The 26093-nt window shown below is 41.4% G+C and overlaps 1 protein-coding gene across 11 annotated transcripts in view; it reads right to left on the bottom strand.

Annotated features, from left to right (window-relative positions):
- Positions 1-3854: 3854 nt before the first annotated feature.
- The window catches only part of DOCK9 (dedicator of cytokinesis 9), a gene marked incomplete at both ends in the record, with an annotated part of 281402 nt that continues 259163 nt past the window's right edge, over positions 3855-26093 (bottom strand). For 6 of the 11 annotated variants that reach the window (XM_079721649.1, XM_079721647.1, XM_079721652.1 and 3 more), the window contains 8 exons: positions 5973-6095; positions 8015-8153; positions 8289-8389; positions 11389-11579; positions 16925-17135; positions 20496-20642; positions 22178-22291; positions 22870-22992. In XM_079721649.1, coding sequence (XP_079577775.1) covers positions 5973-6095; positions 8015-8153; positions 8289-8389; positions 11389-11579; positions 16925-17135; positions 20496-20642; positions 22178-22291; positions 22870-22992 — 1149 coding nt within the window. Of the gene's footprint in view, positions 4444-5972; positions 6096-8014; positions 8154-8288; positions 8390-11388; positions 11580-16924; positions 17136-20495; positions 20643-21487; positions 21524-22177; positions 22292-22869; positions 22993-26093 lie in introns of those variants that run through there. The other 5 variants (XM_079721648.1, XM_079721650.1, XM_079721653.1 and 2 more) reach the window with 2 other exon arrangements.

Below are 26093 nucleotides of genomic sequence, written 5' to 3'. Positions count from 1 at the left end.
GGCAACCACCCCTCTACTTTCTGTCTGTGTAAATCTGACTGCTCTAGGACCTCATATAAGTGGAACCATGCGAGATTTGTCCTTTTGTGACTAGCTTGTTTCACTGAGCATGTCTTCAAGGTTCATCCATGTCGTAGCACGTGTTAGAATCTTCTTCCTTTTAAAGCAGCATAATATACTGTTGCATTGTTTACCACATTGTTTACCCATCCATTCATCAGTGGACACCTGGGTTGCTTCCATCATTTGGTTATTGTGAACATAGGTGTACAAATGCTATGCTATGAACATAGGTGTACAAATATCTGTTCAAGTACCTACTTTCAATTCTTTTGGGCATATCCTCCAAAGTAGAATTGCTGGATCATACGGTAATTTTATATTTAATTTTTGAGGGACCATCATACCAACTTCCACAAGAGCTGTACAATTTTACATTCCTACCAGCAATGCACAGGTGTCTCAATTTCTTCACATCCTTATCAAAACTTTTTTTTTTTTTTGGATAATAGCTATAATAATGAGCGTGAAGTGGTGTTGATCTTCTTTTGTCTGTGCCTGTAGGTATTTCCGTGTTGCTGAATTCTTCAGCTCCAAGTATGGGATATAAGAGGCATAAAGAAAACTGAGGGACTTCCCTGGTGGTGCAGTGGTTAAGAATCCGCCTGTCAATGCAGGGGACACGGGTTTGAGCCCTGGTCTGAGAGGATCCCACATGCCGCAGAGCAACTAAGCCCATGTGCCACAACTACTGAGCCTGCACTCTAGAGCCCACGAGCCACAACTACTGAGCCCGTGTGCCACAACTACTGAAGCCTGCGTGCCTAGAGCCCGTGCTCCACAACAAGAGAAGCCACAGCAATGAGAAGCCTGCGCACTGCAACAAAGAGTAGCCCCTGCTCGCCGCAACTAGAGAAAGCCCACGTGCAGCAAACAAAGATCCAACGCGGCCTAAATAAATAAATAAACATATTAAAAAAAAGAAAAAAAAAAGCCTTGAACAAAATTAAAAAAAAAAACAAAAAACTGGGGGGCTTACCACTGTTATCATTCTTTGGGTCCCAATGTTGCTGGCTGGTCTGCTTCCTTCACTTTACCTTTCAGAGTCTTTTTTTTTTTTTTTTTTTTTTTTTTTGCGGTATGTGGGCCTCTCACTGTTGTGGCCTCTCACGTTGCGGAGCACAGGCTCCGGATGCGCAGGCTCAGCGGCCATGGCTCACAGGCCCAGCCGCTTTGAGGCATGTGGGATCTTCCCGGACCGGGGCACGAACCTGTGTCCCCTGCATTGGCAGGCGGACTCCCAACCACTGCGCCACCAGGGAAGCCCCGGAGTCTTCTTATGTTTTGTTTTTTAATGTATAATGTCCAGGGTTTTTAGTTGTATTTAGTGGAAGGGATAGGGAAAAGTTTATCTAGTTTACGTAGTAGATATACCGTATCAAGAGAACCTTGAATTTCTTTTAACATATAAGTGCCCTCTCCATCTCTTTTTTCTTGAAATTTACTGAAGAAATAAGATCGTTTGTTCTACAGAGCTTCCCACAGAACTGGATTTTGCTGATTGCATTCCCCGTGGTGTCATTTAACATGTTCCTCTGTGTCCTGTATTTCCCAGGGAATTGGTGGTTAGATTTACAGACTTGATCAGATTCAGGCTACAGTTTTTGGCAAGACTCCGTCATAGATGGTGGTGTGTACTTCTATCATGAGGCATGTATCACCTCTTCGTCTTTCTTGGTAATATTAGTTCCTTCAATAGTTGCTAGTCTTTATTTTTCTAGTATCATCATGAACTTAATTATATAATTTTAACCCACTGCTATTATTATTCTTGTTTATGTTCGTCCCCTATCTGCCTAGAAGGAGCTTCTTGAAATTCTTTTGACAGGGTCTGTGGTGTCTTTGCCAGTCCCATGGAAGTCAGGTATGAGAAGACGCTCCAGACTCACCTTGGACATTTTCTGCCCTAAATCTAGAATCAGCCATTCTCCATGGAGCCTGGATAGTTTTGGTCAGAAAGGTATTTAGAGACCACAATTTGGGCACTTAGAGGTGCTCATTAGCTGCTGGCTTGGTCATTGTTTTTAAGTCTTTTCAGTTAACCAAGTGAGGAAATAAGTGTGTATTTAAGATAAATATATGATGGGTTCAAATTCATATCTCCATATCAAATTCAGAACTAAAGGGTTTTAATTTAACCTATTTTTGTCTTATAGATGTAACTTCTTTTTCTCCCATGCCAAACACTTGGTTCCTAATGATATCCACATAATCACTCATTTACTTTCTCCAACAGTAAAAACACAAGTCTCAGAATGACAATATAACCTCACAAAAACAAAACACCACTTCCACAAAACAATTATTGAAAATGTTTTTTGTTTATTAACCAATCATTTATTTATTTGTTGCTACTATTTTTGTCCTTAGGGTATATGTCACTAGAGATGCACAGTGAAATTCCTGTATTTTAAAGTCATTTGAAATAATTCCTATGTATTTGTGTCATCAAACTGTATATGTGGTTATGTTGACTTATTTCATTTTGCTTTCAATTCTTAGGAATCAAAAATTTATTTTAATAATTTTGTAAATATTCACATGGTTCTAGAGCCAAATCAATGAATCAAATTATATTTGAACAGGTTAATCTTCTAACTCTGTCCCCTATGTATTATTCCCTCTCTCCCCATATAGGTAATAACTTAAAACTTTTCTTTTTTGATTTTTCCCTTCCATCTAAAAAAAACAATTATCTCTGCTTACTTATCCCTCCTTTCTTAAATAATGGGTAGCACACTATTTGCACTTTTCTCTGTCTTGTGTTTTGTACATATGGTATCTTGAAGATCACTCCAAAGCAGTAAACAGAGATATTAATCCCTTTTTATAGCTACACAGTGGAGTCACTGTGTAGATGTACAATAGTTTATGCAAACAATCCCCTGTTGCTGGAAATCAAAATGTTTTTGAACAGAGTTTCTACACTGAGTAACTCTGACATATGGTTATGTAAATCCCAATGATTATTACATAAGTCACCTTTTAATTTCACATTCCTACTCTCAACAGCTTTCTCCATGCAAGGGGCTGACTTTATTTATGTATACTACCTAGAGTTAGTTAGTTCCCAGGTGGCAATATCCCTGATAAAGTCCTGAATAGTGTTTTAATTCCAAAGTTACTTCAAAGAATTTTCCCAAAGGGGGAATAGGGAGTTCTTGTTTAATGAGTACAGAGTTTTTGTTTCGGAACATGAAAAACTTCTGTAGATAAATGGTGGTGATGGTTGCACAACAATAAGAATGTACTTAATGCCACTGAACTGTACACTTAAAAATGGTTAAAATGGTAAATTTCATGTTATGTATATTTTACCTCAATAAAAAAAAAGAATAAATAAGATCTATGGAAAACATTAAAAAATTTATTGAAAATTAGCAATAAAGATTTCTTAATGTTAAAAAACACAATATTCCCCAATAAACTGCTACTTTAATGTATAACTTTATACCAAAATTAAAATTTTATGCATAAACTAAATGAGGTTTTTAACTGATGTGAATGTGTTTCAGTGCAGGGTCAACAGATGTCTTCATCTTAGAGATGGTTCCTTTCTCCACTGTTGTAATTAGGGAGGGTTGGTCACCTTCCAAGCTGAGTCTTATCTGACATGAAATCTGTACAAACTACTTTCCAAGTTTAACCACAAGGTAGCAAATTAGCTCTTTCTAGATGTATTCATCTTACTGCACGATGACTTGCATTTTATGGCTTCTAAATGAGGCATTTGTGACCAGGAAATCCAGCTCGGCGACAAGGGAGACAAACACTTACACCTATCCCTGCTGGTGTTAGGGAGACTCAAGGTTTATTACACGGGGCTGACATGTCAGAGACGCAAGGCAAACGCAGAGAATCTTCTCAAGCCCTAAGTCTGGATCCACTAATGAATGGGCTGCAGCCTGGTGAGTTGTCGTAACTGCTCACATCTCTTCTTCATGACCTCGTCGCCATCTGTAAAATACAGCCTTGCCCACTGATAGAGAAGTTCCAAAGACACCATAAGATCCTTGGCATCTGGGTGCTCAGGATGTACACAGCATCATGATTTCCTTCCTCAACTGGTTATGAAAAAAGACAGCCTCCAAAACCCTTCAAGTAGGAGAACCAGCTATTTTATTTCTTGTGAAAGACTCCTCTTTCTTCCATCTCTGGAACTCTGGGGCTGAGTGGCTCCTCTGCTGGGTCCCTGGGCACACCACAGGCAGGACCAGCACCTGCAGTCTGAGGCATCACTTGACTCGGCTTCAGCGTTTCTGATGAGGTAGGGCACAGGCAGTGTGGGCACACCTGGCCACTGATGCATTGCTGGGATAAATGACCACCTTATCCCAGAGTACTCCCCTTCAAAGCAAGCAGGGAGATGACAAAGATGGAGACCTTGGTAGAGTTGAAGAGGAAAAGACAGAAGTATTAACTTGTCTATGTATACTTGGGAACAACCAGTAGAATTCAGAGCCAGACTGCAGTGTAACAAAGCACTTATCCACATCCCCTGGAAGATCTGGCCCCTAGCCCTGCCTCTTGAAATCTGTACCATGGAAACTTTGCACAAAGGCAGAGAAACGGGTATAATGATTCCCACGTACCCAGCCTCAGCTTCCACAATTACCAACATTTGTCATCTACCTACCCTCTTTTTTCCCCCTTAGGTATTTTAAAGCAAATTTCTTTTACCACATTATTTCACCCCCAAATATTTCAATATCCTGCCCCTCTTAGGACTGTCAGACAATAAATACCCAATACTCACTACCGGAAAATCAGCAATGTTATTTTTAATACAGCTGTGGTACAGAATGTTTAATTACAGCAGGGCAGAGATTCTAGTTAAATAAAATTAAAAACCTTTATTTTTCCCAAATATAAAATTACTAAATTAATGTCTGAAAAGAAAATATAACATGGTGAAAGCTTTACATTACACCACTATTCACCACAGGATTTATGATTTACCAATGACATACTCCACCATTTTGGCAAAAGGATGAAATTTTTAAAACAGTTTATAAACCTAACATAGCAAAGACTGTATACATCTCCATATTGCACTTTTTTTATGTACAAGAATAAAACAGTAAAGTCAAGTGTGTTGCATATACTAAGAACACCACAAATCTGTCACAATTAAACTTTATGCGGAAGCTGATGTATTAAAAATGTAGAAATGTCATACGTGTATGTACACAATGCCAAGACCGTATTAACAAACTCTATGTACATAACAGTATACTGTATTACTTTAAATGTTTAGCATAGTTATGTTTATTAATACAGGCCTTTGGTTCTAAACTGCTTGACTAGTCTTAAGCTCACATAGTTTCTTAAGCTTTCATATTTTTTAAATGCAAGTAAATGAGTATAAAAGCACTAAACCTCCGGGTTCACTGGTACAAAAATTACAATGGTTGGTTCCCTTAGGTCATCAAAAACTAGTCACAAAAATAGTTCTTGTATTCAACCTGAATGTGCCACAGGAAAAAAAAAATATTTTCAAGATTTTCCAGCTTAGCCTAGAGGCAAAAGGTTACCCCAGCCTCGATTTCAGTGCTATGTACATTCCAGAATACTTGTTTTCTCCAGGCCGTTTATTTTTAATACTACTCTGTAAGGAAGAATAAAATTTAACTCCAGCTTAAGAGTGTCCGCCACATACCTCTGTTAAGACATAATGAAAATGTTGACTATTGCCAGCAAGGTTTAAAAAAATATGTGTGCCCTCCTACGACCCTGCAGAACATCTGCTATGAAATAATGTGGCTCTTTCTTTCCCTTCTCGCGCGTTCCCCTCAACTGCTCCTTGGGCTCCGCCTCCCCGGGTCTTGCACGTGCCCAGTGAGTAGCTTTGGAGATCATCCTGAGTTTGCAAATGACAAAGCAAGTCCCCACACGCGGTCCACGAGATGAAGTCACACCACGGAGGACGAGCTGGTCATGCCATGAACCAGCGTGCTTGTTGGAGTCCCACTGATGGCGTTGAAGATGTGAAGGGAATTCGGCAAAAGGCTGGTCTTCTCCTCCAGGGGGCAAATCTCAAGGCACAGAAACACAAGGTTACCCAAGCGTAAACTGCTCCAAATGACACTTCTCACATTTATCATCCAGTGGCCACTGTTACTGTGAGTGGTGGTGCCCTCAGAGAGCTTGGCTTTCGCGGTTTGCAGAGGGAGCGTGTTAGCTCACCTCATAAATGACGTTTTTCAGATCAGGATTTTAAGGAGAAAGTCAAGAACAACACGCTTTGTTTCCTTTCCAGGTTAGTGAGTAGAGAGTCTTCTAACCTCACCAGGTTATAAGGCACCTTGAGGCCTATCCTACACATACTTGATGGGGACACGACCTGGCCTTGTCCCCTGGAAAAGTCTTTTTTAATTGAATCTGGAGCATCGGTGCTCTCTACCAGCTCCTTCTCTTAGGGTCTTACAGATTTCTATCCTGGGAGCAAGAGAGTGGCTGCCTCGCTGACCCTGATCAAGTCTCTTTCACACTCAGTAATGCAGGGAAGAATTCTAAGTGCAAGACTTGAGCTATTGCCAGGTGGAAACCGAGAAGAACATACACACCGATGCCCCTGGAAAATCCAAAAGCAAGTCTACTCCAGGTCATGACTCTTTTTGCTCAAGGGTTCAAAGTTTAATCTTCATAGTTGTTGAGATAATGGAAAGTTCAAGGTGTAGTTTAGAGCACAGCATGGCATTGTGTCCATACAATCTGGGAGTTTATTTTAGTACTCTCAGCCAATTTTCTTCCTACTTTCATCTTTTCTAGTGCTAAATGCTGGCACCCACTGATCAAGCTCTCCATCCTGTCTGGAGGGCCCATGGAAAAGACCTTGAGCTTTCTCCAAAAACTTGTTCCCATGAGACCCTCTCTTTCTGCTTAATGATTCACATGTTTATTCAATTTTGTTTGCCTACTTTTCTAAATGCCCAGGAGAGGGCTCCTTTTTGCACGTGCATGGTCATTATGTCAATGTCTGCAGTTGCCCAAACTCAGTAATAACTTTATGTGAGCCAGTTATCAAGATCCAGAGAAATAAAATTAAAAAATGACATTACCATCCCATCTGAACGTGTGAGCATGGAGGAGAAAAAAAAGCAAGTTTAAGCATAGACATTTAAGTTAGTTTCCTACAACAGAATCCTTCTCACTAAATCATCACATGGTATGTTAACTGACACAAATGGCCTTGGCTTCCATCTTGCGAGAATGAAAGACAGTACCGTAGGGAGGAGACAGAAGCAGTCATGTGCTATCAAGGTGCCAACACTAATCATAAAGACTGAGTCCGTGACTCAGAAGAAGTCGCCGTGGCTGATGGAGAAGCAACAGGAGATGGCCTTTGAGATTCACTCAGTTCCCTGGGCAGCTGTCCCCCCTGATGACCACTGAGCCCACATATGTAATCCTACCAAAAGGAATTCATACAGGAAGACGATAGTAGCAGTGGAATCAGGAAAGCTGCCCACAATGACAAGGAATAAAGAAGTAGCCTTGAGGAACCCACGAGGGCACCCAGGTCAGCTGTAAACAGTAAAAAACTGAACGACCTTATCTTTTTAAATGGTGAAAGACACTTACTACAACAGAGAATTCCTTAAACCAGGCTGGTAAAACCTGTTCTTCCAAAGGATTGGGTGAATAAAGAAACTTCCAGGAACGGTACTGGTATTTTTTTTAATGTGAGGTGTTTTGAGCTAGATTAAGTGATAAACAGGAGGACGGTGCTGGTCTCCTCTGGTCATATTAGACAATGACGGGTGAGCACAATGTTAGCGGCTCCCCAAGTACCCACGGTTAGGTAGTAGCAGCAGTGCAGCATGCTACACTATCCTTCAGAGAGCAAAATTCTGGAAGGATGTCAGAGGGTTTAGGCCATCATTGGGGGCACTTGAGACGCCAACTGATGTGTGCTCCCTAAAAATGAGAAGCACTCCAGAGTGGCACCTACCTGCTCATGCATGATTTCAGAAAGCTCTTTTGTCATTTCCCTGTAGTTGGCCTTCATTTCCTCCTGATACTCTAACTGGTCCTCTTTGATCAGCCGTTCATTTACCGCTAAGGCTTGACCGCAAGCTTCCACAAATTGCCTGGAATGGTGTGGGAGAGGGAAATCAAGGCATGTACAGAACAAAGGATGAGTCGAACTGGTAGGATCTCTTTCTTGAGTGAGCACAGAAATGATCAATGCTTGAAGAAAAAGAGACATTTCCCGTGTGCTTTACCTGAAAACTTCTTTAAGCAACTTCACTTTATTGTCAGGATATCTTTTTGTGTTTGTGTCATCTAAGAAAGCTCGGGCATATGCTAGTGGACCAGCATTGACCTAGATAAAGAACAAAGATTTTAAATTACATTATGAAGAAAATACCAATTATCATTAATTTAGTTTCAGTTGGCATTTGCTAAAAATGCTGCTTGAGTGAGTTAGTCATGACCTCTGCCCTCCAGGACTTAGGACCCCAAAGAGGAAACCATGAATAAAGCTCATGATGTTATAAGCGATTTGATTTTATCATCTCAGCCATCCTTAGGGCACTTGTGATGATGGTTCATTTTATGTAGGAAGAACCAGTGCTTGGAAAACTTAAGGACCCGTTCAAGGTCGAATAGCCAATAAGCAAAACACCTGAGATCAGAGCCCAAGTCTTCCAACTGGTATTTGTGCTACATGACACTAAACTAAGAGGTCAATCTGGTGAGTGCAATGAAAACTGAAAAATTAAGCATATGAGCCAGCTTTAAAAAACCAACTGTTCACCTCATGGAATTGTGTAGCTAGCCATGGGCAAGCTGATCTGCTATCCTCAAATGAACTAACCATTCAGGTGGGCTGGAAAGACAAAGATTTGGGGCATTTAGCAACAGGATGAGTGAACCAGAGCCCTGCATGTCTCCTTTAATTCACCAAGAAGAGTTCGCTGAGGTTGGGTAAGTCAGGAAACGTGGGAGTGTTGAGAGAAAGAAGGTTAGACACACTGGATGGGAAGGAGACAGTTCCAGGCACCTGAGACATCTTGGGGAAGGTCCTGACCATGTGATTAGCGCATGATTTTTCCTGGGAGGTCTGGTGGACTTGGAAGGTAAGTAGGGAGGGCCGTCTGTCTCGTCTGTGGCTGTGGGTGAAGGGGATGGGCCGTGGTCCTGGTCCACAGTGTACAGGACTTGCATAGTAACTGAGCCAAGAGAATTCACACCAGAGGTGAGGAGATGGGGAGCACAGACATTAGAGGTGGGGCCCTCTGAGACAGGGACAACTAGCGAACCCTTGGTGGTGACTGGATATGATTACTGGATATGTGTGGAGAGCTATGTTAACAACCTAAAGGCGGCCCAAATGAAGGATTATCCAAAACGATACGTATGCTCAGTTTTAAGAAGATGCAGAAGGGAAGCTGATGAGACTTCATAAAGTCCAGCATGACAAGATCTTGGAGTAGAGTGCAGAATCACGGAGCCACCTGATGGCTCTGTCCTGTACAACAGCAACCCCAGAGGCTCTTGGTGGAAGAATTAAAGAAACACACAAATAAAACAATCAAGTTCATTTCCCCTGACTCCAGCTTTGTTGTTACCCTGGAGGGTGCGTGTGTATAAACTTAATCTCCTCATTTCATCATGGAATTCTTTGCTTTTAAAGATGATCGGGCATTTATAAAACTCTAAGGTCACTCCTAGAGACTGTCATGTGGAGTGAAGTAAGTCAGAAAGAGAAAAACAAATATCGTATATTAACACCTATATGTGGAATCTAGAAAAATGGTACAGATGAACCGGTTTGCAGGGCAGAAATAGAGACACAGATGTAGAGAACAAACGTACGGACACCAAGTGGGGAAAGTGGGGTGGGTGGTGGTGGTGGTGGGATGAACTGGGAGATTGGGATTGACATGTATACACTAATATGCATAAAATAGATAACTAGTAAGAACCTGCTGTATTAAAAAAAAAAAAACCCTCAAGGTCACTATCAAATGGCAGGGCACATTTTGCCCTTTAGAAGGCTAGACCCGTCCAGCCCCATCCCTTACTGGCACACACACCCTTCCACTGGCCTTAGATAGAGGCTGGATGTTCCCAGGCCAGGTTTTGTTTTAAGCTGCAGAAAATTTTGGCCTCTGGCCCATTATCTAATCAATCATGTGGCTGGAATATTTATCATATTCGCTTGATAAATTATTTTGGCACATTAGTCTTTTGGGCCATAAGGGAAGAGGCTGAAAACATCTGTGAAAACTTTTGCAGTGAATGACATTTAGAAAAATGTTAGGTAACAGCTCAGCATGGATCTGATAAAAAGTTGACAAAAACTAACTTCAGGAAATGAAACCATTGTATTACAATCTATAGGTAACTTTCATAAACACACCCTTCCAGAATGAGAAAATAATTGGATATGGGAATATATACATACACATAAAGCAGATGCTAGAATTATTTATACACATTTAAAAACATCAATAAAGCAAGAGGCATGCTGGTCCCTGGAGGGAGTGATTTAACATCTAGTAATTTCTTAGGAAATCATATACGTAAAATACCTGAAAAAAAAAACCCCTATGGTTGAAGTGCACTATACAAACATAAAGGTGCATATATCATAAGTGCTTAGCTTGATAAATTTTCACAAACTGAACATATCTGTGTAATCAGCACCTAGATTCAGGATGACTTTGTCCATAAATGGTACACATCACTTGAACAGCTATAGGAAAAAAAATGTCTTGACCTCTATATGCTACCACATACAAAAACCAATTCAGATTGATTGCACACCTACACAGGAATATAAACAAAGAATACATAGAATGTCTCTGACACAGATTTCTTAAAGAGGACACACAAATAAAGGAAAAATTGATTAGCTGGGCTCTATTAAAATGAATAATTTTGTTAATAAAAGATACCATTAAGAGAGTGAAACTTAATGTACTTTTCCAGGTGCAATTTTCATAGAAACCAGAAAACAATAGTTTTATAAGAAAACCTATAGCTATCCACACTTCTTTATATTTAAAAGAGTCTTTATGCTTCCAATTAGGCACCCAGAATTCCTCAAATTACTGAAAAACCAGGTTGTATGGAGAGCCATCTCCTACTCCTGGCAGACAACTTGGTGAGAATGACACTCTTGTAGCCCCAAGGCTACTGCCCCTCTGGTGTCAGGAGAAACTGCACAAATATTGAAGGGAGGTAACGGGGATCACCTGATAAAGCCAGGGATCTACACTGCACCTTGCTGGTGTGAACGACCTAAAATTTCCCAAGGTCTAAGGATCTGTTCTCTGTTGCCCTGTGGTTTGCTTGGTCCGGCGCCCAGCTCACCTGGACGCTCACACTGCCCTGGAGTTTGAGCTGCAGTTTGATCATGTCCACTTCGGCCGAGGAGCACAGCTGCCGGAGCTCAGCCACCTTCTTACTCATCTCGTCAATGGCCACCTCGATGGGGTTCAGGTCCGTGTGGTGCTGGTACATGACGGGGATCCGCTTCTTCACGTAAGGGAAGCAGTGTATGGCTGTGGAGGAACACGGCCTAGAATGAGTCCACAGCTTGCACGTGCTTCACTAGTACTGAGGTAGAAGTGATCATTACTCCCATTCTACAGATGAGGAACCCAGAGCTTGCCTAGGTCACATGCCAGTATTTCGTGGAACCAGAATACTGTCCTCGTTTATCATTGTGCATGACAGGCATCACATAACGTCAAGAGAGTTGGGTTCTTGTCAACTTTAATATGAGAAGCTTGTCTTTGAAGAAATCACTTTATCATTCCCTGCTCAATTTTCTTGCCCATAAATGCACTACTTCCTTGGAAATTATGAGAGCTGAATGAGCTAGTAGGTATAAGATGGCTTTGCAAATATAGAAAAGACTAAATAAACAGCTCTGAGATATCATATAATAAATTAAGTCCAGAAAACAGTTCCATAGAAATATGCTTGAGCCATAGAACAACTTTGAATCACATGCTTAAGTTTGTACAGCCAGAGAAATCAATGAAAAATAACATGAGAATATATTTCCAAGCAAAGTATTTTATGAAGCAGAAATTCACAAACTCTTTGAGTTGCATAATAAAGATATTTTAAAACTTTTAAATGATTCAAAAACATTAAATAAAGATATTTAATTTTTCTCACTTTTTTTTTTTTTTTTACCAAAAAAGGTGCCACTTGATATTGTTTTCCTTTCTTATAATAAGACACCTGAACATATCAACACCAAAGAGTTCATTTAAAGAAGAACAGAAAGGTTTTCCTGGAGGCACAGTGGTTAAGAATCTGCCTACCAACGCAGGGTACATGGGTTCGAGCCCTGGTCCAGGAAGACCCCATATGCCGCGGAGCAACTAAGCCCGTGCGCCACAACTACTGAGCCTGAGCTCTAGAGCCTGCGAGCCACAACTACTGAGCCCGTTCACCTGGAGCCCATGCTCCACAACAAGAGAAGCCACCACAATGAGAAGAAGCCTGCATACCGCAAGAAAGACCCAACGCAGCCAAAAATAAATACATAAAATAAATTTATAAAAAAAAAAAGAACAGAAAAATAACTGGTTCCAATTCGGTACTGTTTTACATTTCTACCTTATTGCTTGTATGGTATATGTAAAAATCTATAATATTCTTATTTAATATATATTTATGAATAGACAGGTAGATATATGCTTAAAAGCTTATTTTATTTTTTAACAAGCTAAAGTAAGATGGAAGTGTTATGTTTGGATTCTTTACTATTTACTAAGTGGCTGGGGAGGGTTTACTCAAAAAGGACTGATCACAAAATGAGAAAGCCCAGCTCCCTGCAAAACACAGAGTTCCCTCGGGTTACCCAGAGTCTGAACAAGACTGGAAAAGACATTCAACGTGTTGCTACTTTGTTTGTCACACACTTACAGGCCTGTTCTAGTCGCTACATGTTTTATCAATCTAAGGCCAAGGGTCTGTGTCTACTATTTCTTCTGTGTTCCCTGTGGACACAGAGTTTTTAAGTGGCAACCCTGGGATTGACACGTCCTCTTCGGACTGAAGGCTCCTTTGATACGTGACAAGAACTAGATGCTGCTGTTTATCAGCCAGGGAGACAGAACACGGTCCTCTGGCCAGGGGTGAACTCGCATGTGATAGACTGACACGCTTTACAGAGGGGAGGGCCACTGCATCCTCATTTGTCAGGACACACGTTTCATGAGGCTAACAGCCATGTCCAAACACACGTGATTAGCGTTATCACAGTGATTTTGAGTGCCACAGTGCGGTAGTGCCATTATTTCAGAGAGAAAAACCAACTCCAACGATGTCTGTGAGATGTCCACGTTACGCTGATTTCGCTCAGCCAAATAAGTCCTGAGTCACTGCTGCTTACGATGCTTAACTGGAGAGTAAAAGAGGCAAAGGAGGGGTGTAATGATACAGGAAACTCTGGTCTGTGCGTGAGCCTCCCCGGTCCACACAATCTGGGACTGCCCCGGCCCCTGCCTTCCTTGCTGGCCTCATCTCTCCTCTCACTGGGGCTCACTCAGCTCCAGCCACGCCTGCCTGCCGGTCGTGCCCTAAATGTGCCAGGCACAGGGACCCCTGCCACTGGCCTCTGCCCTGACGGCGCCTTCTCCCTCCAGACGTGTGCAGGGCCCACTCCCTCAACTCCTTCAAGTCTGGACTGTCAGTGAAACCTACCCTGGCCACGCCATTAAACTGCAGCCCCCCTGCCCCCAACCCCACAATCCCAACCCCCTTTGCTTTTGTCCAGAACATGTATTACCTTCCAACACAGAACCATTTACGCATTATATTTACTGTTTATCATCTGCCTCCTCCTGCTAGAGTCCAAGCTGCACAAGCCAGAGAGCTTTGTTTTGTTGATATGCCAAGTTGGAACACTGCCTGTGCTCAATGAATTTAGCTGAACTGAAGAATGTGTTACTGCCCAAATGGCTAAATGAAAGAGCAAACTGGCCTGGAAGGTAGAAAATTAGGTGGTGGACTGAGTGAGCCACCGTGCTACTAATCAATGTCCCACACCAGGGATCTGCAGCCCTTCAGGCAGGAGGACGAGCAAGAGACGGCGGAGAAGCGCGGGTGGGTGTACGGGCTGACTGGACTGAACAAAGGGTGAGGGGCAGGAGGATACTTCCAACCTGAGTAGGAGTCTGGACATGATTTGGAAGACTTTGGAACAGTGACCGGGAAGAAACTCCATGGAATGAGCTCCACGAAATCAGGAACAGAGGGGATCACGTAGGGAGGCAGGCGCAGAAATTTACACCAAGGGGGCCTGGAGGGCAATCACTGGGTTTTTCAAATGATTCCATAACTGCAGCTAACTGACTAAACCATTCAGGAAAGTGAGCCAGTCTGGGTTCAGCAGGCAGGGAGGGCAGGGGTTCCCCGACAACTTAGAAGGCCAAAGGTCAGCTCTGAAGCAATGCAGTGGAAGAAGAACCTAAGGGATTAATAACACAAGGGAAAACTCTCAAATTCAAAGTCTTCAGAATATCCTGGTCTGTGTGTCTTTAACTGAAGGTTGATGTAGTTTATAGGCTCTTAATAGCATTTTTATAACCCCTTCTCTAAATCTGTACACCACCCAGTAATTATCCTCCGGAAATTCTGAGAATCTTTCAGGGCAAAAACTGCACCCCCTTTTGGTGCTATGTTGTGTTATAATCTCCTTTCACTCCTCAGCAACCTCAAAAGGCAAGGAGCTCAATGGTGGGTGAGATGTAGCAAAATGAAGTACATTCTTTCCCCACCTGGGCATAATTTACAAAATTCTTTGACACCAGATGGATAGTACAAATCTCTTTTTACAGATGAAAAACTAAGGTGCAGAGAGGTTAAGTGACCTGCCCAAGGTCACACAGTGAGGATGTGACTGGGTCTACAGGACCCAGGCCCAGGCTCTGCACTGCCCACACCTTCTCAAGGTGGTTATTTCCCAAGCCAACAGCCCCTGTGTCTACTTTGCCTCTCTCTGCAGTGGGGTTACTCTTTGTCCCCTCTGCTCTGGCAGGTACAGAGCTTTGCTCTAGCCCGTTATCTAATCTAAAATATTTCTGTGACAAAACGGGAAACTGGCCAGGAAAGCGCCTCATGGTAACTGTTTATGAATCAGTATGCTACCTGAGCAGAATGATCATAATAAAAAATCCTGACCTTGACTCATCAGTGAGCTAGGTTTATTTAAATCAGCAGTTCTCAAACTTGAGTGGCATCAGAATCACCTGGAAGGCTTGGTTAAACACAACCTTCTGGGCCCCACCCCAAGAGTCCTCGATTCAGAAGGTCTGGGTGGAGCCCAAGAGTCTGCATTTCTAACAAGTTCCCAGGTGATGCTGATGCTGCTGATGTTTCCAGGAACAACCTTTGATAAGCACTGATTTGAGGTCATCACAGCTGTAGAGATAAACGTGGTAAGCTGGTAATTCTCATCAAATGACTCCACCTAGAAATGCAGTTATTTTGCTTAGTAAGAATTTGCTGCTGTGTCCATTAGAAAAACAATTCATTTACCTATGGGGAGGGGCTAACGTTTTAGAGGCCAATATTGTTTGTGCCTTACATGTTATCTTATTATTCTAAAAGCAGGAGCAGAGACTCCTTCTTTAAGAATGTAGGGTTTTGGGGGTTCTTTTTGTGTTTTAATTTTTATCTCAGTTCCCTCATAAGAACGGTGAAAAATCCTGTGCAATATGCTGTTCTGAGCTATTTCATAATGAACCATATTCTTTCCTTGGTAACAGCTTTACTGAGACATAAATCACACACCACACAATTCACCCACTTAAAGTGTACTGTCCACTGGCGAGGGTGGAGCCTCACCTGAAACACGCCACCCTCACAGCGCTCCTTTCACTATTACAATGATCCCTGTTCCCGCCCAGGAGGAACACCTGACAGCATCGACTGCTGGACAAGCAGCGGGTGCTTTCCAGGTTCGACTTAAGTGAAAAATGTGCTTCAATAGCAGATACAGGCAAAACTGGCATTCTCAATAGCCTCCTCACCAATTTTTTTTTAAGTCAAGAAAGCGTTTTATTTCAGGTTACCTGTCATTTGTTGACCCTAACCCTAAGAGCGATGGAGTCAAGCTCCCCTAAAGAAGGTAGAAATCACTCCCAAGATGACTCTATACACTTGTCAGGAACAGGGAGATAATGCACAGCATAGTTCTGGGGGTGGGTGATCAATGGCTAAGCAGTGCCAAAGGATCCATTAAAACTCTGGCACAGCTGAATGGGCAGCCTGTGAATGCAGTGAGCTTCCTGGTACTGGAGGTGCCCAAGCTGAAGGTGGCCAGCCACTCAGAGACTAGGTGGGTGCGGTCCAGCCTCACGTCCCATTTATTCACCCCACCTAGAATCTCTGAGCAGGCTCATGCTGGTGTGTAAGAGGTCTCTTCCCATGACACAGATGCAGCACTGTGTGCAGGGGTTCTTGACCTGGGTGGGGGGCCACGGGTCTAGAGAGTCTGCAAATCCCTTGAAATTGTGTGCAAAAGCATTCTGAGCTGTTTTCACCAGATTCTAAAAAGGGTAAGTTACCTGACATTGGATATGAACTTCTGGTCTGGTGGACGACTAAAATACAAACAGGTAAATAGAAAAATGTCATGAGTATTCGAAAGCAAGCATTAGATCCACGTTAAGCTGAAATGGATATGTAAGGAAAGTTAACTAAGCTCGAAGGGCCCTTCCAATTCTAGACGCTTCTGGATCCCTTCTGGAGGGCTCTTTATCTTGACATCTGGCCTGATGTCTGGGTGTGATTCTTCTGGATCCCTTCTGGAGGGCTCTTTAACTTGACATCTGGCCTGATGTCTGGGTGTGACTCTTAAAGAAAGGGGCCAGGAAGACTGTACCGGTCAGTATGGTGCGCCGCTTGCACTGCTCTTCGACGCCTCCCTGCCTCTTCCCAGCCTGGGTGAAGGGCATCTCAAACATGAAGCGGCGAATGTTGTGAGATCTTTCAAACTCCGTTTTTCTTTCTTGCAATTCCTTCTCATCAAAGAATGGGATCACATGAGTCACCTGGATATACGCATACTTGGAATCCAGATCCTTCGGGTTAACCTTTAAATGCAAAAAGGAAATGGAATATTGCCATTGCTGTTGAAAGGACTCCTCCAAAGCATGCCGAAGCTGTGGTTTTCCACTTCGTATTAGTAAACGTTTGGGGAAATTTCAGAAAAGTTTGAAAAAAAATAGTACAACGAACACCCACATACCCACCACTGAGAACAATTGCTAATACTTTGCTATATTTGTGTCTATTCACACACACACACGTATATGTAGACTTTTTTTTTAGCTGAAGCGTTTCAAAGTAAGTGGTTCACATCATGACACTTGAGCCAGCATCTCCTAAACATGAGGATATTCTCCTCCATAACCACAATACATCATCATATGTAACAAAATTAACACCAATTTCCTAATAGTGCCAAATATACCAAGTTGAGATGAATTTCTCAAATGTCCCAGAATATTATTTATGGCTATTTGTGTTTGAACCAGAATCTAATCAATGATTGCATTTTACATCTAGTTTTGTCTCCTTAGTCCTGTTTAATCTAGACTATTTTTTTTCCATGACATTGACTTTTTTGAAGACATCATGCTAGTTTTTGTGTGGAATGACTCCCCGTCTGGATTCCTCTGATTATTTTCTAAGCCGCATTTTTACATATTTGGCTCAGAGACAAACATGTTTACTTTACTAATAATGTTTAAAGCCTAGGCCCCCAAATCATAATTAATCTGTAGATAGATTAAATATAAACAGATGTAGATGAATTAATTTAATACAGGTACAGACTAATCTAAGACTGCTCAGATTATAAATTTAGTTCCTGACAGACTCGGCACATGAATGCTTTTAAAACTACACGGCTAGACCTCGTGGTGCTCTAACTTCTGTGACATGCTAGAAAATGAAACATAGGCACTTTCCATACAAAAACAAAAGTTAATTTATTAGGGAGACAAATCAACTTTGCACATATTGCTTTTAAGCTTCTAGAGCAATAAAAGGGGACATGAAAGAAATGACCATACAGAGAATTTGGAGACGATCCTGGAATGAGGGCAAACAGCTGAGATCAAGATGGGTTTACTGGTCCCAAATGATCATGCACCCCTGTTCTCTTAACAGAGACGTGTGTGAAGAAACATGAAAAACAGATGTGCAAGTGCCTTAAACTCTAGAAGTTCAGAAAATACATAGTCATGAGTTATTTTTCTTTTAGAAGGGGCCATCTGGCCAATCACTATAATTGTATTCAAACCTCTTAGACTTAACTTTCTTTAGCAGAAACAATTTGAAAGCAGAGGAAATGACCATTCTTGCCTATTTTTCCGTGGTGTTTCCCTAGTTTTCACTTTCAAACTTGTATGTGTGCATCAGCAGAAGGAATAAAGGACTGGCGTTTGAGGAAGAGAAGAAGGTCTCGGACGTCTTTCGGCAGCTGCATCAAGGACCACATGTCAAAAGGGCAAGAAGAACCAATGCGTGAGAACCTTGACAGAAGGTGGTTAAGGTTAAAGCCACAACCTGACCCAGACAAAGGTCTTGGTTTCAGAGAAAAAGGCAAGTTGGACCTGAGTGATTTGGTCTAGAAAGGAAGTAGGTCTTCATAAGGTTGTGTTGAGGTTTCTAGCTAAAAAGGGACCAACAGTGTACGTCTGTCCCTTTTCCTTTGTGCAACTCTATTAAAATGACAGTATAGAATTAACCAGCAAGGACCAAGAAGAGAGGACAGACAGCAGTGGATGAGTTTAATGAGTATCTGGAAGGCAGGTGCATGGAGATGTACTTCCTGACTTGGGAGAGAAAGTTCTAATCCAAGTTCCCATGGAGAGGGGCAACAACAGGGGAGTCAGATCACCCCACCAAAGCCTGTTGTGATAGACTTAATGTCCGCGTTCCCCCAAAATTCTCATGCAGAAATCTTAACCTTCAATGTGATGGTATTAGGAGGCAGCAGGTGATTAGGTCAGGAGGGTGGAGCCCTCATGAATGGGATTAGTGCCCTTATAAGAGGGACCCCACAGAGCTCCTTCACCCCTTCCTCCATGTGAGGACACGGCAGTAAGACAGCAGTCTGTGAAGCAGTTAGAAGAACCTCACCTGACACTGAATCTGCCGGTGCCTTGACCTTGGACTTCCCGGCCTCCAAAACTGTGAGAAATAAATTTCTGTTGTTTATAAGCCACCCAGTCTATGGTATCTGTTATGGCAGCCTGAATAGACTGGCATCTGTAGAGGACCAGGACCAGGATTTCGGTGACCAGGAGACGTGTGGGGTGGCAAGTGGCCCAAAGTCTATGTGAGGTGGCAGAACCCCGGGCTCCCTTCCCTAGTCCCAGCCCCACAAGAGAGAAGAGGCTGTTCCTTGGAGAAACCAGTCTGGAAAGAGTCTAAGTGGGTTCACCAGTCTCAGCAGAAAGCAGGGGCAAGGAACAGAGCAGGATGCAGGGAGGCAGGTGAAAGACTGCAAGTCAGATGTGGGACCTTCGCCCTTGCTCATCCTCTGCCTCCAGAATTCAGAATTACCCCCTCCCTTGTCCCTTCCCTACCACCTGGGCAGGAGACTGGAAGAGTCTTCTCTGGAGACAGTGAAGGGCCCCAAGGAAACAGATTCCAGACACTGGGGGCTCCAAAGCAGGGCTCAGGCCAAAAAACATGAACGAAGCATCCTCCAAAAGGATGAACTGAGAAAGAGGTAGAGCTTATTGCTGCTGGAAACTGAGCAGGAGAAGCATTTTTAATGCAAAGAACAGAAGTTCTATCTTGGCCTGAGCTTCTGGAAGCAAAGGGATCCCATCTCTCGGGAGATGTCCTGAAGACAGTGGAACGCAGAAACATATAGGAAAAACGTGTACGTTCGGAAAGGGTTTTCATGAGAGCAATACAGCAGAGGACAGCCTCTCTAAGTAGAAAGTAGATCTCATTCCTACAAATGCGCTGGCTAACTAGTTCATTCCTTGGTCTCTCTGTCTGCCCATCCATCTGTCCATATATCAAACAATCAGTCAGAGTGTCAAGTAACATGCCAGGCACTGTGCTAAGTGCAAGGAAAAACTACAGTGACAAACAGAACCTAGGACCCTACTCTTACAGAGTTTCTAAATAGTTGGACTAAAAACAGTATATCCTTTCAGATGATAATTATTTTGTAAAATATCTTTTTATAATATTTTAAAAAATATCTTTAAAATTATGAAATAAAGGTTTGCTTAATGAAAGACACCTGGGACACACAGAAAGGTATTAAGAAAAAAAAATACACCTGCCACTCAAGGCCAACCATTCCTGACTTTTTCCTGGGTCTTCCTTTTTTCTACCACATTTATAAATATATAATATATGATCAATCATACATAAAAAAACAATATTATATTGCTATAATACGTTTCCAAGCATAGTCATACCTTGCCAGAATCTTGTATCATTTTGACGTTTTCAGAACCAAATTTATCTGAGTAAAGTTTAAGGAGTCTCTGAGAAATTTCTGACAGAGGCGTGAGTTTGGGTTCCTTGTAGATATACTCCTTTCCATCTTCATCTTCAAAGAATCCCTGTGACATAAAGCACAATTAGAGCTATCCCCAAATATAAGCCCAAGGCTTACCACCCAGGAAGGATTCTTTTGTTACAGGAGTTAACAACAACAAAAAAGGGAATGATTCTAAAAACAAAATCAGGCTTTCCGAATAGGAAGGAAAATGATAATAATGTGAGGTCTGGGTGCAAGGTAAAGGCGAAACACAAAATTGCAAACTCATCCAAGAATGCTGTCGTTAAGTGTTGAGGGAAATGAAAGATTGGGGATTCAAGACTGTGTTCCCTCGGTGAAGTCTAATCGTGGGATTCAAGCCTGTTTCACATTCCCAAGGAGCAGAACTCACTAAGACATGACTCAGCAGCCTGCTATCCGCAGGCCTCAGAAACGCACACACCTCCCTTCTCCTGATCTCTGCCGTTTACTTGGGATTTTACGGCATAAAAGGAAGCATTCTGGTCTGGCAAAAGTTATGTGAGGTTGGTGTAAATTCTATTTTGTCTTCCTGATGAGACAAATATTAAAGGGCTGTAGTATAAGATCAGGAAATATTTTCATTATCACCAGTCATCATCTGTTTTAGCACCAATCATGTCTCGATACAAGAAGGCTAAGTATTGCATTGCACGGGAAGTGAAAAAGGTTGAAAACTAAAAAGCCCAGATTGGGGTTAATATTTGAAATAAATTTAAAAAAAAATTTCTCATCTAAAATGAAAGAGAGAAAATGGTACAAAAAACACAGTATATAAAAGAAAAAAATGCAGGCTAACATGAAACAAAAAACACCCACATCAAACTAGGAGTTTAGATGCAGTAATTTCACTACATTACTTGTTTTTTATGCATTTACTGTAATTACCTCCACATCTGTTTCACTGTCTGTAAACTGGTATTGCTATAAAGTTATAAAAGACAATAAATAACAGGATAAATTGAAGGTTATATAATGCTCATAGAAAACCACACACTCTGAATAAATGGATTGTAATTTATACTATTTAATCATGTTAGAGACTTGGAGGTTAAACTTTCAGTTAAATTTAAATGACCCCTTTTCTAAAGGGTTTCTGAAATATTACAATGGTAAATCTACCTGCAGAGATATTGTATTATAAAAGATAGAGAAGCACAGGGACAAAGGAAGCCAGAAAGTCTTAATTTTGGTTTAAAACATGCAGTATAGACGTGTAAGGGAACAGGTGATTTATTTCTGTAAATGGAATAAAATGTTAATTTTGTTTTGGAGTTTGTAATGACTGGACAGATATACATACAGACTTGAAAAGGAAACTTGCAAACCACACTGAAGTACCAAAGATGCCGCTAAGACTTACCGCTGCCTTAAGAAAGTAATAAAGAAAAGACAGGAAGAAAGAAAAAAAGGCAGAAAGTTTACTACTGAGGAAGATAAGAACCATACTAAACATGACAAATTCATCAAATTAGCATTTCTAAAAAACAGAAAATTTACAAAATACCACTTTGTATATAGAGTTTAAACAAGAAAAAAAGGACTTGGGACGGCCTAGAGAACAGAGAGGAGGCTCACCTGTCCGAAGAAGGCTACTCGGAAGTACGTCCCCAGAAGCCTTCGGCCTGAATGCATGACCTCGGTCACCTTGCTGTAGGCTCGGTGCAGTGTGTCATACAGATGGGCCAGCCTCTGGAAAGCAGAACAAAACCCATTTCTTCCCACTTGCAACTAGTAGAATTATTTTAAAATAACAATGAAATGATACTATATAGGTGAAAATTCGTTGGACTTGAGTTTCAAAAAAAAATCAAGAATGAATTTTGACAGCACAGCCGGTAGTGATTATTATCCAACTGCTTTGTTTTCTACCCGCAGGGCCATCCTGCATACTGAAGACCCACTGGACTTCCAGTGCGGTGAGCCCATTCAGTCCTCTGATGATGTCTGCAGTCTTTGCTCTTCCTACTCCATTCCTTAGCTGAGAGAAACTGGATGGCCTCCCCAGCCCAGGAAGGATGAAAGAAAGGGTCACTGTTTTCCCACGAAGGTGGAGTGCCAGAATTCCCAACCCCTGTCGTTTGAGATTTGAGGTCTGGGTAGAGGTGTGACACCTGATGGCTCTGAGGATGGCGACCCGCCAGTGTCACGTGGCGGGTCAGAGGCCATTGCTCAAATGGCCTGCTTGCGCTTTCTGCATATAAGAACGTCTGGGGATGTGTGTCACTCAACTGTCCTCTCAAACGGGAGAAAACAAACCACTCAGGTACCTCAAAATCCCTCCGCTTCTCGTAGATGGGGATGATGAGCTTATAAATGTCGGCGATCAGCTCGTAGCGCTCGGCCTTCCAGAGTCCGTCTGCACACTGTTCCAGGAGCTCCATGAGCACATCCTGATCAAAGAAGAAGGCCCCCGGCCAGGAAAGAGTGTTACAGGGAAACTGGCACTGAGTTCCTTGCAGAATACATAAATGGTTAAGACGGCCAGGAAGGAAATTTCAAAATATGTAATATTTTTAAACACTAACTTCCATGTTCTTTTTTTTTAATGAGCTATTTTCCAAACATGTTTACAAACAGAAATGAAGGGTCACATTGTGTAACTGTGTAATGGTTAAATGCATGGAAAAAAATTGAAATGGATGGTTTCACACAGGCTCTCAATTTTTGTTCTTAGTTGTCTTTTTCTAAATATAATTTAGATTTTCTTCCTTTCTGAGGAACGATGACAATGCTGAGACATGGAAAGTCACTAAGCATGACTTCAAACCAATTTAAACATCTTAGAGCAATTCAGTAATGGAGTGTGGTAGGTACTACGCCTGCCTCACCAACATTCTTTCCCTTTTCCTTTCAAAATTTCTATCTACTGAAGTTTGGGCAGTCACCCTACCTCCATTAAAGCCCTTGAACTTTGGAAGAAGCTAACACTATGACTCAAGGGCTGGGACAGGTGCCTCAGGTTTAAACTAACCAGCATAAATCTATTTTCCGGCCAATCATGGCTTCATCATATGACCTAAACTGGCCAATCAGGGTGAATTTTAGGACCCTTGCTGGGAATGCTGGGACAGATGCTCTCAGCAGACTGGACATGCCAGCCCCAGTCAAGCAGGTAGCTTGACTGGGGCTGGCATCCATCCCATGGCCAGCCAGGGGCCTGTCTGCCCTATGAACAGAGTGGAGAGCTCCTCCTCCCTTCCAAAGTAACTGTATCTTTTACCACTTTGTTAAACAGTCAGATTGATTTGTCAATCCTCTGTGGCATTTACTAATGGGAGTCAATTTATTCGACCTTTATTTAAGCCCATTGGAGTAGGGTTTCATTAATGAGGTTGAGTAAACTTCATGTGCATATTTGTCATCTATATAGCTTTGGTGAAGTACCTATTCAATTCTTTTCCTCAGTCTTCTTCTACTGGGTTATTTTCTTATTATTGGGTTTTGAGAGTTCTTTATATATTTTGCATAAAAGTCATTTATAATTTTCTCCCAATCTGTAGCTTGTCTCTGGATTTTCTTAACAGTGTCTTTTGAAGAGCAGATGTTTTAAATTTTGGTGAAGCTCCATTTATCAAGTTTTTATTTTCTGGATTGTGCTTTATACATTACATCTAAGAGATCTTTATCAAGTTCACAAAGATTATCTCCTATGTTTTCTTCCAGAAGTTTTATATTTCACATTTAAGTCTATGATCCTTTGAGTTATTTTTGAATACAGTGTAAAGTACAGGTCAACTTATTTTTCCCATATGAATGTCCAGTTTTTCCAACACCACTTGATGAAAGACGGTCCTTTCACCATTGAAGTGCCTTTGAACTTTTGTCAAAAATCAACTGACCATACCTGTGTGGGTCTACTTCTGGCTTCTCCACTTTGTTCCATTGATAGATGTGTCTGTCCTTGTGCCAATATCACACTGTCTTGATCACTACTGTAGCTTTATAGGAGGGTTTCTCCACAGTGACATGAACAATATTTTGGGCCAGATAACTCTTTTTTCTGGGGGGCTGATAACTCTTTTTTCTGGGGGGCTGTCCTACGCATTATAGGATGCTTAGCAGCATTCTTAGCCTTTACCCACTAGATGCCAGTAGCAGTAGCACCACCCTTCCCCCTTTTTCCAAACTGTGACATTACAAAACCTTTCCAGACACAGCCAAATGTTCCCTGGGAGAGAGGAGGCAAAATCATCTCTGGCTGAGAACCACTGCTTTATCTTGAAATCGGATAGCACGGCTCTTCCAACTCTTTCGAAATTGTTTTGGCTAGTCTAGTTCCTTTGCTTTTCCATATAAATTTTAGAATCTGTTTATCAATTTCTACCAGAACTCCAGATGGGAGTTCGATTAGGATTGCTTTGAATCTATAAATTAATTTAGGGAGAACTGACATCTTAAAAATACTGAGTCTTTCGTGCCACTTATTTAGGACTTCTTTGATTTCTTTCATCAGTGTTTGGTAGTTTTTAGCATACAGATCTCTACAGATTTACATCTAATTTTTCAACGTTTTTGATGCTTTTATAAACAGTACTGTTTTTTAATTTCGATGATTTTTTTTGGAGTAAAGGCCTTTATTTGAGTAAGATTTAAAGTCATCCAGCATACCTGTTTGTAGGAATTATACAAAATAATTGTTAACAATATGGTGAAACTATGGTGTAAGAATCTCTAAACGTGAAGGTTGATTGATTTTTGTACACTGATCTTATGTCCTATGATCTTGCTAAACTCAGTTTTAGTAACTTCTCTTGTAAATTCTTTCGGGTTACTTCTGTCACAAAAGACAACTGCATCTTATGTCAATACATGCAGTTTTATTTCTTTTTCTTACCTTACTGCACTGGCTAAAACCTGCAGCACAATGTCAAATAGGAGTGGTAAAGCAGGTATTCTTGTCTTGTTCCCAATTTTAGGGGGAAAGCATTCAGTCTTTCACCATAAAGTATGATGTTAGCTGTAGGTTTTTTGTAGATAATCTTTTTTCTTGAATAAGTTCCTTTCTACTCCTAGGATTTTTTTTTAAACTCATGAATGGATATTGAATTTTTTCAAATGATTTTTCTGCATCTATTAAGATGGTCATAAGACTTTCCTTATTTATTCTGTTAATATGGTAAATTTTATTAATTGGTTTTTACAGGGTTGGACCAATGGTGCATTGTCAGGGTAAACACCACTTAGTCACAATATATTCCTCTTATTTATATACTGCTAGATTAAATTTGCTAATATATTTTTAAGGCTTTTATAGTTGCCTTTTAATATGTCTGTATCCTCCACAGTTCTGTAAATGAAGGGCACGACCTGTGTTTTTCACTACCAGCCTAATGTTTCATTATAGTCCTAATGTCTACGGTTTATAGATCCAAAGAAAGTAAACATTTTAAAAGCAGTTGTGAATCAATTTACCAGAAAATACTACCTAACTGACTTAAACAAACCATCTTTAAAGCAAGACATTTACTTCCTATGTCATATTTACAACATA

Source organism: Hyperoodon ampullatus, assembly GCF_949752795.1.
Source record: "Hyperoodon ampullatus genome assembly, chromosome: 16".
Taxonomy (NCBI): domain Eukaryota; kingdom Metazoa; phylum Chordata; class Mammalia; order Artiodactyla; family Ziphiidae; genus Hyperoodon; species Hyperoodon ampullatus.
The sequence above is the reverse complement of the archived record's forward strand: the minus strand, read 5'-3'. Positions and strand labels throughout refer to the sequence as shown.